Source organism: Mustela nigripes, chromosome 4 (assembly GCF_022355385.1).
Source record: "Mustela nigripes isolate SB6536 chromosome 4, MUSNIG.SB6536, whole genome shotgun sequence".
Classification (NCBI taxonomy): domain Eukaryota; kingdom Metazoa; phylum Chordata; class Mammalia; order Carnivora; family Mustelidae; genus Mustela; species Mustela nigripes.
In genome coordinates this window covers 94769079-94786710 of record NC_081560.1, presented here as the reverse complement: position 1 = coordinate 94786710, position 17632 = coordinate 94769079, and the positions used below count along the sequence as shown (strand labels likewise).

The 17632-nt window shown below is 45.0% G+C and overlaps 1 protein-coding gene across 1 annotated transcript in view; it reads right to left on the bottom strand.

The window, feature by feature from the left end:
• ABCA13 (ATP binding cassette subfamily A member 13) overlaps positions 1–17632 on the bottom strand; it is a 319855-nt gene that overhangs the window by 249074 nt on the left and 53149 nt on the right. Inside the window, exons 12-18 of the mRNA XM_059397601.1 lie at positions 16614–16741; positions 16051–16148; positions 15628–15801; positions 14472–14677; positions 13333–13472; positions 9574–9688; positions 1267–6048 (exon numbers count right to left, since the gene is read on the bottom strand). Of these exons, the coding sequence (XP_059253584.1) occupies positions 1267–6048; positions 9574–9688; positions 13333–13472; positions 14472–14677; positions 15628–15801; positions 16051–16148; positions 16614–16741 (5643 nt within the window). The remainder of the gene's footprint in view (positions 1–1266; positions 6049–9573; positions 9689–13332; positions 13473–14471; positions 14678–15627; positions 15802–16050; positions 16149–16613; positions 16742–17632) is intronic.

Below are 17632 nucleotides of genomic sequence, written 5' to 3'. Positions count from 1 at the left end.
GTTCTACTTCAGGGGCCAGGCCCTAACTGATACAGACATGCCAGGGTGAATTGAAGTATCCCTCCTGCCTTCTCACCAGCAAGCTTCCAATATAAGGAAAAAAATAAATATGAGAGAAACATAATGTGACCACCAGTTATAAAATGTTAGATTAACTGGAATAAAAATATTTAAATGCCCCACTGGTGATGAGACAGTGACTACATCACTTCAAATAATGACTAAGTGTATGCATATACATATATAAAAACTAATGCTGGGAGTGCCTGGGCAGCTTAGGCAGTGAAGCGTCTGCCTTTGGCTCAGCTCTTGATTCTGGTGTCCTGGGATCGAGTCCTGTGTCTGGGTCCTTGCTCAGCAGGGAGTCTGCTTCTCCCCTAGCTTGCCATTCCCCCAGCTTGTGCTTACTCTCTCCGTCTCCCTTCCTCTCTCTCTCTCTGTCAAATAAGTAAATAAATAATCTCAAAAAAAAAAAAAACCCAACTAACTAATGTTTAAATTCCATATAAAATAGAATTGCATAACCCAAGAATGTAAGAGAGCATAAGTGATTAATCACCAGGGGCTAGGTTTCTGTACGTGTTTACTACTTAGATGACAATCATCAAAATTATTTCACCATGATTTTTTTTAAAGATTTTATTTATTTATTTGATACACAGAGAGAGAACCACAAGTAGGCAGAGATGCAGGCAGAGAGAGAAGGGGAAGCAGGCTCTCTGATGAGCAGAGAGCCCGATGCAGGACTCTATCCCAGGACCCTGAGATCATGACCTGAGCTGAAGGCAGAGGCTTAACCCACTGAGCCACCCAGGTGCCCTTCACCATGATATTTTAATGAAATGTCCATTAAGACAAAATTCCCTTCAAAGATCATCCAAATGTGATGGGTACAGAAGTGCTGTTACTGATGTTTATACGCTCCAGGAAATAAAAATCAATTTTAACATATAACAACCTCATTTACTATACAAAAGAAAGAAAGAAAGAAAGAAAGAAAAGGAAAGAAAGAAAGAAAGAAAAAAGAAAAGAAAAGAAAAGTCTCAGGGCACCTGGCTCGCACAGTCTGTTTAGTGTCCCACTCTTGATTTCGGCTCAGGTCATGATCTCAGGGTTGTGGGATCGAGCCACTTTATGTGCTCTGCACAGAATCTGTTGGAATCTCTCTCCCTCTCCATCTGCCCCTTCTCCACCACCCCAAGCATTTTCTCTCTCTCCCTCTCTCAAAGAAAGAAATAAATCTTAAGAAAAAAAAAGAAGACTTACCTCAACTCTGCAACGATGTCTTTGTGGAAGGCCTTTAGCAGAAGAGATATTCTATTCTCCGAATTTTCCTCTAGCAAAAATGAGAAGAATGTTTCCAAAACCTGTTCCATGAAATCCAGTATGCTTCTCGGAGGAAGGACTATTCTCTCACCATTTTCTGACTGCGTCCTGTTCAAGGTGAGCTTAATGAAATTCATTATGTGAAGGTCACTATCACTTGAATTTGAGGCTGCCTCTGGAGACTTCCCAGTTAAATTACTGATTGAATTAATTAGGAAACATTCAAAAAGGAATTGAACAAGTGAGAAATTAGTTAGCTGTTCTTGGCTTAGCAATTGCGTAAGATGGGCAACATCAGAATTACCTTCCCTAGAAATGGTTTTAAGAAGCCCCCAAAAGGTAGCAATATCCTTGGTCAAAAAAGCTAGATCATCAATTGAGCTCTCATTGGCCATAAGCAAAAATAATGTTTGAATCATTCCAGAATCATCTTCCTTTGCCCATTTACGAAGCCAGTTTTTTATGACCAGCAGAAAATCTTCAATGACTTCTGATATCCTCAATGACGATGAGCCCAGACTTTCGAAAAAATGGGCAAGTTGCAAAGTTACATTTTGAAGAGTCTCTGAATTAAGCATCTGAATTTCTTTGATAATTTCAGAAAGCCGGGGTTTGATAGGAAAGTTGTGGCTTAGATTGGCCATGATTTCTTCAAGCTCAATCCCTAGATCCTCAAAGTAAGAAGAGTTGAAAGTTTTTTCTCTTTTTTTAGTAAAACTTGATGGTGCTTCTAAACTACTGCCTGTCAGGTTCGCATCTAGAAATGTCTCAAATGGAGGGTCTAGAGAATGGGTACTCTTTTCTAGGTGCTGATCCCTAGAAGGCAACTTCATGATCTTTTCAAAATTTAAGGAAATCTTATTTCGAGCAGATGCCTCTGTGCCTTCACTGATGTTAAGGATCTTGTTTAAACTAGCTAGTGTATCAAGAATGTGTTCATCTAATGGAATTTTTGTAAAGTTGACATTTTTAAATTTTGCTATGATTTGTGAAACAACTTGCCTTATGGGGCCACTGGGACAAAGTTCAGAGATGCTACTGTTGCTTTGATTTTCAAAAGATGGGACAAATGGTAACACTTTATGCCAAAATTCCTTCATGGTCTTCACAAGTGAAATTTTAACATGGAAGACTTCTGAAAGCTCCAGAAGAATGGAATTCCAGTCCACTAGTTCACGAATTACACAGACCATCTTCCTCGTAATCGCCTTCTGTGAACCTTCGTCCAAACATTGTAAACCTTCACCTGGGGGAGAGACATGGAGGTAGTCGAGCAGGCTGGCCACTTTGGTATAAAAGGAAGATGACATGAGCTCTTGGGATTTACAGCCTTCTAACTTCGGATTCTGCTGAAACCCAGAAGTTGTGTGATTCCAGCACCAAACCACAGGAAGGCAAATGAAAGCCTCAGAAAGAATTCCTGGTTTCTCCGCTATTAATTCAATTGTGTCCAAAAGAGTTTTTATCACGTTAGCAAAGTCTTCTTTGGTGACATTGGAAATGCTTATGCCATGAAGGAGCGTGAAGTTATAGACATCCTTGAGGAGTTCTGTGATGTTTTTGTCAACTCCCCTCTGCAGGAGCCTTACAGCATGAGGAAGCATGTAGTACACATCTACCACGACATTCACATCGTCCTTAGGGAACAAGCGTGAGAACTTCAGCAGATGATTGACATTCCAAGAATGTGAGCTGTCTACAAATTTCTCCACCAAGCCTACAAGCAGGTTGGTCCCCAGATTGTGGGTACCTAAGCTACTGATATTCTTAAAGAAATCTGTTAGGCTTTCGCTAATTTGTTCAAGTTGGTCAACCAGCAGGTCTATGTCTGTCTTCTTGAGAGTGCGCAGGAGAGATGCTACCTTCTTGAAAACTTGAATATCACGCAGATCTTGTGGAACATTGTGAAGAACTGAGGGAGCCAGGGAGTTGAACACATCCCGAATCAGTTGGATGGTAAGACCTACAGCGTTCATGATTTTGTGGGACATTACTGGTGGTGGATTTTGGAGATCATGAGACAGGTTGAAGAGAAGGTAGCTGGCTAGATGATAAAATGAACGGTCTAACCTGTTGACATCCTTTTCTTTTGAACTGGTAGCAAATAGGTTTAGATACTTTTCAGATGTAGAAGAGGAGTCATTTTCTAGGAGGTGAGTGGAAATACCTTTCATAAGTTTCTGAATTTCCTTCCCCAGAGCTACTAAATGCCGCCAAAGATGTGTAAACTGGCTAGGTATGTCATCGGACAACTCTAGGGGTCTTAGAATTAATTCAGTAAGATGCGTCCAGTTGGATTGAGATACAAAATCAAAGTCTCTCGTCAGGTTGTTGATAATCATCCTTACTTGGTTTGTGGAATCATTGAAAAGGGTTAGCAAGATCTCAAATTTGGGTACCTTTTCCCTTTCAAAGACTTCGGTGAGTATGGCATTCAGAAAGTTGGTTATATTTTTCAATACAATATTCACACAGTTTGTATCTGACTTATTCATTGTGCAGTGAGGTCCCTTCATACTGAGAATCCAAGTAGCAAGTTTCAGTGTAGAATTAATTTTGTCTCCCACATCTCTGAAACTCCTCCAGTTACCCTGAGGATAGTTGTGTGCAACGCTGGAGTTGTATATCACGTACAGATGGTTCATGATGTCTATCCATGTAACACATCCCTTCAGTTTGCTAATCATGTCCTCGGAGGAAAATGTGGAATTTAACATGGCCAGAATACGTAATGTCTTCTGTGACATGTTTACGTATAAACCATCTTCCAAAATAAACTCGGTAACATTTTGGAAAATCCCAGCACAGGACAATAAGTCTTGGTCATGTGACACATTTCGAAGCAATAACATTGTTTCTCTTAACTCTGTGATGATACTGTCCAGCCTCACTCCATAATTTGTAATGTTATTTGTAAGAAAGTGATTTATCAGTTGTACCTTTCTGTCGATGTATGCTGAGGTGTTGCTCAATTCCATGAAAACGTCAAGCAGAGAATAGAAAAACTCTCTGCTTGCATTTGTGTTTAATGGAAATGTGTTTAGCTGATGCAGGGCAGTTTCCATGGTAAGAAGGGACTTCCTTACCTGCTCGGGGCTAAGTGACTTTACCCTAACTAATGCATCACCTAATACTACCCAGAGGTCTCTGAGAGCCAAAAAATCATCCCAATCATGAAAGCCTTCAGCTTGAGTTATATTTTTAAACAAATCCAATATGAGTCTGGCAGGACGATGGGTGGGAAACATTCCCGGACAGCTTCCAGAAATTCTCACATCACTTTCCAATTCATCCAGAAGCTGAGTGAGACCAACATGGAGAGGAGTGAAAACATTCATGTCAAGCTGGAAGAGATGAGATACGCCTCCCCAGATTTCAGTCCACATCTGAAGCCATGAGACTGTACAGTGGACAGCCATGAACTCATTGAACGTCCTGCCGTCTGCTGAGAGGTTGGAAAGAATTTGTGTCCATGGAAGAATAAATAAAGACCCTCTATCTTTTGAGTAGTTCACAGAAAAGATGTTCTTATCATCCAAGGCAAAGCATTCATTGCCCAATGGGGCTTTGACTGATTCGTTGAAGAGTTGGCTCATGTATTGAAAGAAGGAAATACGGAAATCTTTGTCTACGAGGAGCAGCTGTTTGAGGCCTGTCAAAGTAGCAGGAATCACTTCCAGTTCTGGGCCCTCAATAGACATCAGGGATTGGGCCTGAAGCTCCAAGTAGTTAAAAATTGAAAGCAACTGCTGACAATGAGACCCCTCAGAAAGTCCCTCAAGAACTCCTGTTGTCTCATACAAGAATTCAAATGCTTTACTGACGTTTTGAAAATCAAATTGCTTTATGATATCCAAGATGCACTCTGAGGTTTGTGCAAGGAAAGATAGCAAAGCCTCTGTACTTGGAATGCTCAAGAGTTTATAAATATATTCAAAACATGAAGCATAAATCTTCAGAAGCAAAGCTGAATCATTGTCCTGGAAGATGTCTAGATATATCTTAGTCAAGACCGTGTCCACGGCTCGTCTTTCGGGCTCAGAAAGGGCTGAGAAAAGTTCAGACGCATTCCTTATAGCGTAGACTGTGTCTAGAGCTTCAAAGACTTGTCCTTCCTTCAGAAATCCGAGCTCATAGAGACTGCTTATCACAGTTTCACTCAAATGTACAAAGTCCATTTCCATAGCTTGCGATTGCAGCCAGTCTGACTGGAACAACTGGGAAAAGTTAAGGCTCTTGATAAGGACCCTCTCATCTTCTGGGACAGAAAAATTAAGAAGTGTAGACACGGTTTCCAGCCTGACTCTTTCTTCTTTTGAAATGCCATACATCCACAATTCCAGGAGCTTGGGATCAATTTCAAAAAGTACTAATTCCATGAACCTCAAAATATTATCTGATTCGTTCTTTATCCAGAGACTTTCAAGAATTCCTATTTTGTCAATCACCGCTTTGCCAAATTCCAAAAGTTTCTGAGTAGCAATAGCAGATGTGTCGCTCTCTAAACTTCTTGAATGGTTGACCCACAAGTGGCTTGTGTTCAGAAGAGTCTCACTGAGAGATGGGAGGTCATGGAATTTGGGCACGCTGGGCGAGTCGAAAGCATCAGGCAATAATTCCTCCAAAAATCTCACAAAAGATAAAAAAAAGTTTATTTCCTCATCCTCGAGGGAATGCAACTTCTTTTCCATCATGAGAAGTTCCTTTGTGGAATTCAAGACTCTACAATATTAATGGAATTGTCTTAGTATCCAAATAAATAGATAAATAAATTCAAGACAAATTCAATGTATCAAATTTTCAAAGTAATACATGTATTTAGAGGAAAACATAAATGGACTGTTTGCTACACAGTACATTTCACAACTGGAATTGAATTGTTGTGAGTATTCCAAAGTAGAAAGTTACAATGCAGATGCCTATATGTAGCTTAAAATCTGCCTCCTGCACCAAAAACAATGCATTTTAAATTATTTTATTCCATGATTTCATATGAAGGATCATTAAAGGTAAGTTTGCTACATATGCCAGAAGAATCTGAGGATTTGATTCCTTGTTGTGTCTCAGAATGTCTTGGCTAGAGCAGGAAGAGGGGTATAGGGAGAGGGAGAAGCAGACACCCCGCTGAGCAGAGAGCCCAATGTGGGGCTCCATCCCAGGACCCTGAGATCATGACCTGAGCGGAAGGCAGATGCTTAACTGACTGAGCCCCTCAAGTGCCCAGAAACTCATGATTTTAGATAGTGTACTTACTCTCCAGGTGACTACTTGTAAAATGCACACAGTTCTCAAAAGAGCACCTCAGGGGTTCCGACAAGTCCACACCCATAATGGAGGTCCATACGTGGAGAAGTCTACTAACTTCCACTAACTCGGGAGTCACCAGTCCACTCTTTAAATCCTTGGGGCCCTATGTGCTTGAGTTTAGAAAGACAACAAGAGCGGGGGAGGCACCTGGGTGGCTCTGTCGGTTGAGAGTCTCACTCTTGATTTTGTCCCTGGTCACGATCTCAGGGTCGTGAGACCAAGCCCCACGTGGGGCTCCACACTCACCCTGGAGTCTGCCAGAGAGTCTCTCTCTCCTTCTCCCTCCGCCCCTCTCCCGCTCATGCTCGCTCTCTTGCTCTAAGTAAAAAGAAGTAAAATATTTAAAAAAATGTAAAAAGATGACATGGTTCATGTATCAGGTATGTATTAATGCCCCCTCCACCTGTGGGGACTGGGGCAGACCCCCAACTCATGAACACTCCCGGCAGTGAGACCTGAGATGGCTGCACTGTGTTGGGGTCTCTGTGGAAGGAGCTGTGAGGCCCCCGTAAGGAAAGCCTTCATGTCCAGACTTCGAAAGACACATTGAAAAATTGTGGATAAGGATTTTGACCGGTATTGGCTACTAATACCTTCAAGGCTGATTTCCTTCCTAAACCTCTTTCACTCTATAATCCTGTCGGCTAAGGCACAGTCTTGAGACAGGACAGACACAAAAGAGATGAAATGATGAATGTTGCTTTCTCCCATCTAATAGCTGGGATCTGGGAGCAGAAGGTACAGTCTTCATTTAGTTTACTTTCTTTCTTTTAAGATTTTATTTATTTAAGCAAGAGAGAGAGAAAGCACACGCTCAAGGGAGGGGCACGCCATCATTTAATTTACTCTTATTTGCAAGAGAGTAGCGACTTTGAACCAGGGAACACTGAGAACATTCTCCAAGGAACTTCTCCAGCAAGAACGAGAAAGCTGTGCTATTTGGAATTCCGTACGGATCTTGTTCAAGTCCAGCCTTGCATAGAAATACATGCACAGCTGGGGCACCTGGGTGGCTCAGTGGGTTAAACCTCTGCCTTCAGCTCAGGTCATGATCTCAGGGTCCTGGGATGGAGCCCTGTGTTGGGCTCTCAGCTGTGGGGAGCCTGCTTCCCATTCTGCTCCTCCTCCCACTCGTTTTCTCAATCTCCTCTCTCTCTCAAGTAAATAAAATTAAAAAAAAAAAAAGAGCAGTGTGAGCAAGGGCTGCAGTAGAAGTAACTGGAACCACTGGTAGAAGTACGGCTCTGTGTTGTTACATCACTTTACAGTTTATAAGGCACTTTTCTAAATACAGTTGTAGTTTGCTCCTACAGAAGCCTGTTGGGATATACACCAGTATCTCCAAGTCACAGAAAAAGAGATATTTCAAATGTATATATATGTATATATACATATACATTTGAAATATATATATGTATATATATATGTATATATATATGTATATATACATATACATATATATACATATATACACATATATAAATAAATATATAAATATACATATATAAATTTTAATACATAGGAATTTAATATATATACAATTTTAATATATAGAAAATTTTCTATAATATATAGAAATACAATTTTAATATATAGAATTTTTTTTTTTTAATGAGCAGATTCAGGCAGCTATTATATGGCTGGAACAGGACATGGTCCAGAGTTTTTCTTTTGCCAAATAGCTTTTGGAACTTTGGTGTGCACCAGAACCACGGGAAGAATTCCTTAAATCTACAGAAAGCCTGGTCCTCCACACAGCCAAGGTTTAGCATTTAGGCAGGCTCCAGGAATTTGTATTCTTAACAAACTTCACAGATAAATTTGATCCGTTCCCAAATGTAAAAGCTATGTCCTAACATAAAGCTTCTGTCAACACACCCCACAAGCAATAAATAAAGTGTCCTTTAAACCACATACAGGGGACCTGCATGGCCCAGTCGGTTACCCATCTAACTCTTGGTTTCTGCTCAGGTCATGATCTCAAGATCGTGGGACTGAGCCCCATGTCAGGCTCCGCGCTCACTGCAAAGTCTCCTTAAGGCTCTCTGTCCCTCTCCCTTCACCCCCCAACTCTCTGAAATAAATAAATAAATAAATATTAAACTACACGCGATATCCAGGGTGCCTGGCTGGCGCAGTCAGGGGAGCATACGACTCTGGATCTCAGGCTTGTGAGTTCAACCCCCACACTAGGTGTAGAGCTTGCCTTCAAAGATAATAATAAATAAATAAAGTGAGAAGTTCATCTATTAAAAAATTAAAGAAAGAAGCTGTGTACCATCTCCATAATTATACATGAGAATTTCTGTCTGAATGCATGAGCAGCATATAATCTGGCGATTTAGTTCCAAAGATCAGTTCTCTCCCAAAAGTCCCCAGAGCTCCTAGAATCTTTAGTCACGAATCCCATGTCTAAAGTATGCAACTGGATGAGACTATAATCCAACCATTCCATTTTTGGAGCATCTATTATAAATCATGCTTTTAAAGGAAAATCTTAAAACTATCATTTGTGTTTCTTTTCAAAATCCATGGAAACAGGAGTCATAAATGCTATGGGGTAAATATTATCGAATGCCCAATATGAAATACTGCATCCACAGTCACATCATGAGTTCATATTTTAAAGCAAGTGTTTCCTGAGGCGCCTGGGTGGCTCAGTTGGTTAAACGTCCCACTCTTGATTTCGGCTCGGGTCATGATCTCAGGGTTGTGAGATCGAGCCCCACTGGGGGTTTCACACAGGACATGGACTCTGCTTGAGATTCTCTCTCTCCCTCTCCCTTCCCCCCAAACCCCCGCTCACCCTGCCTCTCAAACTCTCTTTAAAAATAATAATAATTACATAAATAAATAAAGCAGGCATTTCCTATAAATGGGTTTTGCTTGTCTTAGATAATAGTTAAATCAAAACCTGAAAATTGAATTTTGAAAATTTACCTGGAGATGGAAGCAGCTGGAGACTTGAGTAAGTTACCCCAAAATGTGAAATAATTATCAGTGATGGCTTCCCAATCTATGTTTTCTTCATAACAAGGAGATTCCTCAGAGAAACCTAAACAGAAAGGCATGTCATGTATTGATTTCAAGTTGGATACAACAGTCAAATCTACCAAAGTGAAGAACGCTTTAGTGTTCTTAATCTGGTTGAAAATAATAAAAGAAAGATTAGAAATCCTTATGATTTGGCTTCTGCGTCTGGCCAAGTTCAACTACCACTGGCCATCAAGCAGTATAGACAGTGATCCACAGAAAACAGAAGGTAAATAAGGTGAAACCCATGATTATCCCATCTGTTGCCTTAAGGAAAATATCGCAGGACTGCCCCAGGAAGTAAACCAAGTGGAACTGTTAGGCACCTTCAGTAGATGGGATGAAGGTTGGAGTACAAAAGACTGCACAGACACGCAGAACAGACTCCAAGGAGAGAGCTGCACAGACAGAGCACTTGCTGATGCCTCCTTCAAGTATTCAGCTGAGGGTAAATCAGTGCATGCTGGTGAAGAAACCCCCTGAGACCAGAGAAAGATCCACCCACAGTCACACTTGGTCCCACGGTCACACTTGGCTGGCTCCCTGGTTGCGGATGTTGCAAGTACACAGCAACTCTGACTGTCCATGCACAAGTCTCAGATAGAAACATGCTCTCTTTTCTTTAGATGCAAAATGGCTGGATTACACAGTGTCTGCATATATGAGTTTTGGAGATGCTGATGCTGTTTTTCAAAGTCGTCATCCTGTTTTACATTCCCACAACACCCTATGATGGCCCCAGTCCTTACGCGTTCTTGCCAACATCTGGCACGACCTCTTAAACATGCGAGTCATTCTTGGGACGCTTGGGTGGCTCAGTCAGCTAAGAGTCGGACTGTTGGTTTCAGCTCAGGTTATGGTCTCAGGGTTGTGGGATCAAACCCCACGTGAAAAAGCCCCCCATGAAAAAATTAATTAATTAAAAAAAAATAAAGAGGTAGATGAGAAATAGGTAAGATGTGGATGATTAACAAACTTGACCTACTTATTATATATAATTACTACAGCCAACAAGGACAGAAGTGACATGGTTTTGAAGAACTCACACATTTACCAAAACGGACCATGTGCGCCACAAACACATCTCAACAAATTCCAAAGACTGACCATTGAGAATGTTCTCTCATTAAAACAGATGAGAAACCTAGAGTCTTCTTTAAAAATCACTTGAAATGTCCTCAAATGTCAGTAAAAATTTAAAAATATCCTGAAATCATAATAAATATCAGGAAATTTTGAACAGAATGTTAACGAAGACTGTGACCTATCAAACTGTGTGCCCTATACTAGGGTTCTGCATAGAATAAATATTATAGCTTTAAAAGTATATTATTAGAAAAGAAAATTGGGGCATCTGGGTAGCTCAGTCATTAAGCATCTGCCTTCAGCTCAGGTAATGATCCCAGAATCCTGGGATCAAGTCCCGTGTCACATTCTCTTCTTGGGGATGTCTGGTTCTCCCTCTGCCCACTCCCCCTGCTTGTGCTTTCTCTCTTTTCTCTCTCTCTCTCTCTCTCTCTCTCTCTCACTGTCAGATAAATAAATAAAAACTTTTTTAAAAAGAAAAGAAGAAAATATGAAAATCAAGAAGCTAGAAAAAGAACATCAAACTGAATTTAGTAGAAGGAAGGGAGGAAATAATACAGATTAAAAAAGGAAATTCATGAAACAGGAAACAAATCAGAAAATCTGTGAAAGAGGACACAAATTCACAGAACAGAGAATCAAGAAAACTCCGTTCTCGGACAAGCTCTATTTCCATAACAGAGCAAGCCTTGAGGCAGCATGATGTGCCCAGTGAGGATTGTCCAAATAGAAGGGAAGTTCACCGGCTCCGGAGAGAGACCTCCTACAACAGTGTCTCGGCTTTGATACTTGGAGCTCGGTGGTCTATATCAGAATTTAATCTCCACGAGCCTCAGTATTCCCAACTGAAAATCAAGTCAAAATGGAACCCAGCTCAAGGGTTGACATGGGGATTGGATGAAATAATTCATACAAAACACAACAAACGTTGTGACTGTCAATGTTATTGAGAATTCTGAACTCGGGCTTCTCACGGATGCCAAATGTCACTCTTGTCGCCTATATTTCTGGAAATGGTCAGGAGCCAGCCAAGCTCTAGCACTGGAGGAACATGCAACCAAGGAGGCACGGCTGACAGCCCAGCTTTGCCGCCGCCAAGGGCAGAGCTCAGTGTGGCCCGCCTGCAGCCGAGGCAGAGACCCAATGGGCAGCTCGTGGGTTTGACACTGACCACCACAGAGAAGGGTTTCTCTGGCAGCCTCTAAAAGCAGCGGTTGGAGTATGGAGAGTCCGGGAAAAGTTAAAAATGGAACTACACTACCATCCAGCAATTGCACTATGAGGTATTTGCCCGAAGGGTACAAAAGTACAGATTCAAAGGGACCCATGCACCCTGGGGTTGACAGCAGCATTATCAACCAGAGCCAAACCATGGAAGCAGCCCAAGTGTCCATGGAGAGACGAATGGATGAAGACATGGTTCATATACACAAGGGAGTATCACTCTGCTGTCAAAAAGAATAAGATCCTGCCATTTGCAACAACAGAGATGGAGCTAGAGCACATCATGCTCATCGAGACACGTCAGCCAGAGAAAGACAAATACCATATGCTTTCAGTCATACGTGGAATTTAAGAAACAAAACTACTGAGCAAAGGGGAAAAAGAGAGAGAGAAACAAAGAAACAGACTCTTCATTGCAGGGAACACGTTGCTGGTCATGGCGGGTGGGGGAGGGGGGTCCTGGGGGGGATGGGGAAGCAGGTGGTGGGAGGAAGGAGGGCACCTGCCAGGACGAGCACCGGGTGACGCAGGGAAGTCCTGGGTCCCTGTATTGTACACCCGAGACTAATATTACACCATATGCTAACTATCTGGAACTTAGATTAAAAACTAATAAACAAAAATGAAAACCCCAGCAGTTTGAGGAGGAAGGAAGGGAGTGAGATTCGGTGGCTGTGGCCACAGAGCAGGAACCCCGAGTCGAAGCAGAGGTGCTCCAAGGGCAAGCTAGTAACCCCCACGGGGCTGGAGCACACACGGCACAGCCAGAGCGATCGCGGTCCCCAGGGAGAGCTGGACCCAGACCACCAGCTCTCCCCTGAGACGAGTCAGAAACACAGGTCCCACCCTGCCAGCGTCTTCTCAGAAAGAGGGCCCTTGGGACGAGGGAATGTCTGCCTGGGGGTCAGGCCATTGCAAATCTGTATAATTCATATTTGAGGGGATTTGGGGTTTTGAAGATAGTACGGAAAGAGGGGAGCGGGCTCGACATGGGGGTGCTGCGCCGGGAGGGCGGGGTGAGTCTAACAGCACAGGAGTGATGAGGCCCCACAGTCAGCAGCTCTGGACTTCTCAGAGTCCGTCATGCCTGGTCCACCCCGTCTGTGTTTATCAGCAAAACCAGGACAGGTTGAGAGGAAAAGAGGTCACTGGTAGAATGAGCAGCGACAACCAGTCAAGCCAGGGCCCTGGTCAGTCTCGCCGTAACACACGGTGACAATGCACAGTGGGCATCCCAGTGGCAAATCCTCGGCGAGCCTCTCCTCCGGCCCCCTTCATAAATAGGGCGTCTCTCAGCAGCAACGTGGGGAAGGGGAAGCAGCGCCCAGGTTCCCACAGCGAAGACGGCTGACCTACCAGAGAGACCATTCTGGACACTTCCTTGCACATTCGCAGAATGGACCAGTTCGCAGGTCTTCCTGATAAATCCGGTGAAGCCTTTCCAGTAGGGTGTTTCCTCCAAGGATGACTGAACTGTTCCTAGTGCGCGGAAGATCCTACAATCAGAGAAGCCAGAGAAAGCTCGCCTTTGGTCACAGTTTTCAGAACATGACAGATTCCTCTACAGGCCAACAGTCACGGGCACCTGGCAGTCACCTGCGTCAGAAATAAGAACCTTCTCAATGGTCTCCTTACTAGTATTTGATTACTTACAAATGCCCCCACTCAATTTGAAGAGCAAAAGTGATGCATGGGAATATATGAAACATAAGACACAGCATGTCAAGAGAACAGAAAGAGGAAAATAGGACTTAATATAACTTACTATAACTTTGCAGCCAAGACTGTTGCAGAAGGTTAAGTCAATGGTAAACCTTTAAAGGGCTTGTTTAATATCTTATATTTTTACTTTTTTCAAAAGATTTTATTTATCTACCTGAGATTATTTATCTACCCCTAATATTTTGCATTTTTAAATGCTTTCCAATAGTACCAAATAGGTAAGTCTTTTTTTAAAGATTAAAAGAAAAACTATGCCTCCACCAGAAAGGATGAATACCCAACTTTTGTAGCAACATGGGCGGGACTAGAAGAGATTATGCTGAGTGAAATAAGTCAAGCAGAGAGAGTCAATGATCATATGGTTTCACTTATTTGTGGGGCATAACAAATAGCATGGAGGACATGGGGAGATGGAGAGGAGAAGGGAGTTGAGGGAAATTGGAAGGGGAGGTGAACCATGAGAGACTGTAGACTCTGAAAAACAATCTGAAGGGTTTGAAGGGGTGGGGGGTGGGGGGTGGGAGAATAAGGTGGTGGTCATTAGAGAGGGCACAGATTGCATGGAGCACTGGGTGTGGTGCAAAAACAATGAATACTGTTATGCTGAAAAGAAATAAAAAAATTTAAAAAAAAAAAGAAAAATTATGCCTTCCCCCAGAAATAGAATATACTAGAAACAGAATATATACTAGAAATAGGCTATACAATGTGGATCCATGTTTCAGTAGATGTTTCCCAACTGTTCACCAGTTTCCCATCACACACAGACTCACACTGCTGCTGCAAGCTGGTCCTTACAGTCACCGGCAAGGTCGCGGTCCCCGGGTGAGGCAGCCGCTGCCAGCCGCTGGGAGAGCCGCCTGCAGGAAAGGCCCACGTCCTCCAGCTGCGCTTCTACTTCCTGCCAGCCCAGAAGTCCTTCGAATCCTGAATCTGCCACATCTGTCCGCCCAGTGACGACTTCTTGCAAAAGGCGATCCTTGACAGGGGAAGAGCACGTAAGGACAGGGTGGCCCCTTACATGCATGTCCCGTCTCCCATACCAAGGGCTCTCTTGAACTGTGACTCCAAGACCGTGCCCTGCAGACCTGCTTTTGTAACCTGAGGGACCGTCCTGGACTTGCCTCTTTACCCCCAAATCAAGGCTGTGTCCGAAGGGACACAGATGTGAAGCCCATCTGTGCTGGCTAGTCCCCCAGTCGCCCCACAGGACCCAGCCTTCTCGGAGTCACGCTCCTGTGATTCTGTTCCACAGTTAATAGCCCACATCCTCCAACCAAAACAAAACAAAACAAAACAACAAAACAAAACAAACAAGCAAAAAAAAAAAAAAAAAAAAAAAACAAAAAACCACACACACACACACACACCAGAAGCGGCACAGGTGCTCCTTCCAGCCCAACCCTACCAGGCAGCATGAGAAAATAAGAAATGAAACACGCCATACAGAGGGAAAAAAATGAACAGCAGAAAAGGGAATGGTACTATCACTTGTAGTGCTCGGCGAGAAAAATATGGGTCGAAGGGGACATCATGAATTTTACTAACAAACGGCTCCCCACTCTCTCAAGCACTCAGCAAGGGGCGGGGACATGGAGAAGCAGGGCTGGCCACGGCTCTGTGCTCCAAGCTGGCCGATGCCTGAAGTTATGTGTCCGGCCTCTCGACGTCTGCAGCCAGGGATGGAGCGGACGGGGAGCCCGGAAATCAGGCGGGCGGGGAGGCGCGGTCTGAGAGTTTAGGGTGCTCTTGGGGAAGACCGCTGTCAAGGAGATTTGGGCCAGATGGGTGACGGGCAGCCTCCCGAGTGGGGCCGGAGGAGGAATGGAGCAGGGGTGGCTGGATTTCCATGGCGGGGGGAGGTGGGTGTCTAACCTGCAAAATCAGCCCACTGGCATCAGCGGACGAGATCAGAAGGCGGCTACTTACCGCGTCCTCCGCTGACTGCAGTAGCTCGTTGAAAACACTGCTCTTGGTGGAGTCGTGGGGACACGACAGTGCCCGGAGGCGCTCCCAGGCACCAGGGTTCCCACCACACCAGAGAGCCTCCTTCCCAGACAAGCTGGCATTTAGGCACCTGTCCATAGCCTTCTTCACCAAGACCTGAACAACGAAGGGGAGCAGGAGGGGGTGACTCAGAGAGGCTTGTGCTTGCCCCCCAAGGGCTAGAGAGCAACAACCAGACACCAGCAGCCGTCCGAATTCCAAAATTAAGACAAAGCTCTTCAAGAATTGTCCTCTTTGCTGGCACATGTTGCCAGCACAGCTCACAGCAGGGGCAAAACAGAAGAGCACGAGTGGCTTGAACGTTTTCTCAAACTAGTTGATTTGGAACCCTGTGCTATGCTTTACCTGCTTCCACTGAAGGAACTCGTCCCTTTCTGGGTGCAGTTGCTCGGGTCCGCCCAGTGTGGAGCTGTTAGCCGGTCTCTCCGGGCACGTGAGCACTGCTGTAAGGTCGACAAACGGACACATGACTATTTCCCCTCAAGCACACTACTCCCCACCCGCCTTCTCCACGAGGCCGCGACGAGCACAGGGAATTCAGAAAACCAGCAGCTCAGCAAACTGCACCTATTATCAGACATTTTATGATCTCCCTGAGAGAGGAAAACAGAAAAGTCATTGCACTGTCCTTTCATACGTCCTCAAGACGCGTGAGGACGGCATCAGGGGAGAGGAGAGCTTCACTCCAAAAGCGACATCCGTCCTCACTTCTTCCCTCTCCACCATGGAGAGGGAAGAGGCCCCCGCCCCACTCCCCAGCCTCCCCAGCCACCCTGCAGAGCATAAAATGCACCGTGACAACTGTGTCTGAGCCCAACAAAGGCATCAGGCAGTTTCAAGTCTGCTTTTCAATCAGTCTCATGTGGGCTCCTAGCGAGCGGGCGACAAGTAAGACCCAGCCAGTTTACCTTGGACAAAACGCAAATTCTGGGCTACCACGTTCCTGAGCGCCCCAAGGAGCAGAAGCAGTCTCTTCAGGGCTGGCCACGGGGGCAGGTCTCGAAGGACATTCTCCAGCTGCTGCAGATGCAGTAATCTGAGGGCACAGGAAACTATTTTAAGAAGAGTGTCAGAATGCCGCACTCTGCGTGGTGGGCGCGGGACCCATCGAAGGTGAATTAACAGCAGCTATAAGAGTCTCCCAGGGCCAAGAAGGACTCCCGGCAGGACAGCTGGACACCTGCAGCCCCTGGGCAGGGAGTGGAGGGAAACAGAGGCCCCTGGTGCAGACACAGGCGCTCCCCAGCTGACCGCTGCAGAGACCACGCTCCCCGGGAAGGCAGGCAGTCACAGGGCTGGGGGAGTGGGGAACACTTGTCCAGCTGTCCCAGACAGCCAAAGCTCCCCCCCACCCCAGAGGCTCTCTGTTGCCCTAAGAGGGTGCCCGACTCAGGAAGAGGGAGGGAGCCACCCAGACGAGCAGCTGGAAAGACAGGGACTCTGCAGCGAGAGAAGCTGACACTGGAACAGAATGTTCGAGTGAAGAACCAGGTGGGGGTCACCCTGTTGGAGCAAGTGCCCAGCGGGAGAAGGCAGATCCTCGGGTATCCCTGCAAGCACAGGGAATCTCCTGCCCAGGAAGAGAAAGTGAGCTGGAAGGTGAGACCCAGGAGACGCTGTAGGGGCACCCGTGCAAGGTGACCGAGGCTGGGCCAGCGATGGGTGGCACCCGGTCCTCATCTGGCCCTACCTGGCCCCGTGCCCACACCGGCCCGCCTCTCCTGCATCTCATCACCCCGGTGCAGGAGGTCCAGGCAGGAACAGGCGCACCACGAGCACCCCCTGCCTCCGATGACGTGTGTCCTCGGTCCCAAAGGAAGGCTTGGTGGGTCGTCCGGTTGGAAGTTGGGACTTGGAGGAGAGAAGGTGTGAGCATTCGGCGAGAACAGGGTAGAAGTAAGAAGCTGTGGTGCTCCGGCCAACAGTT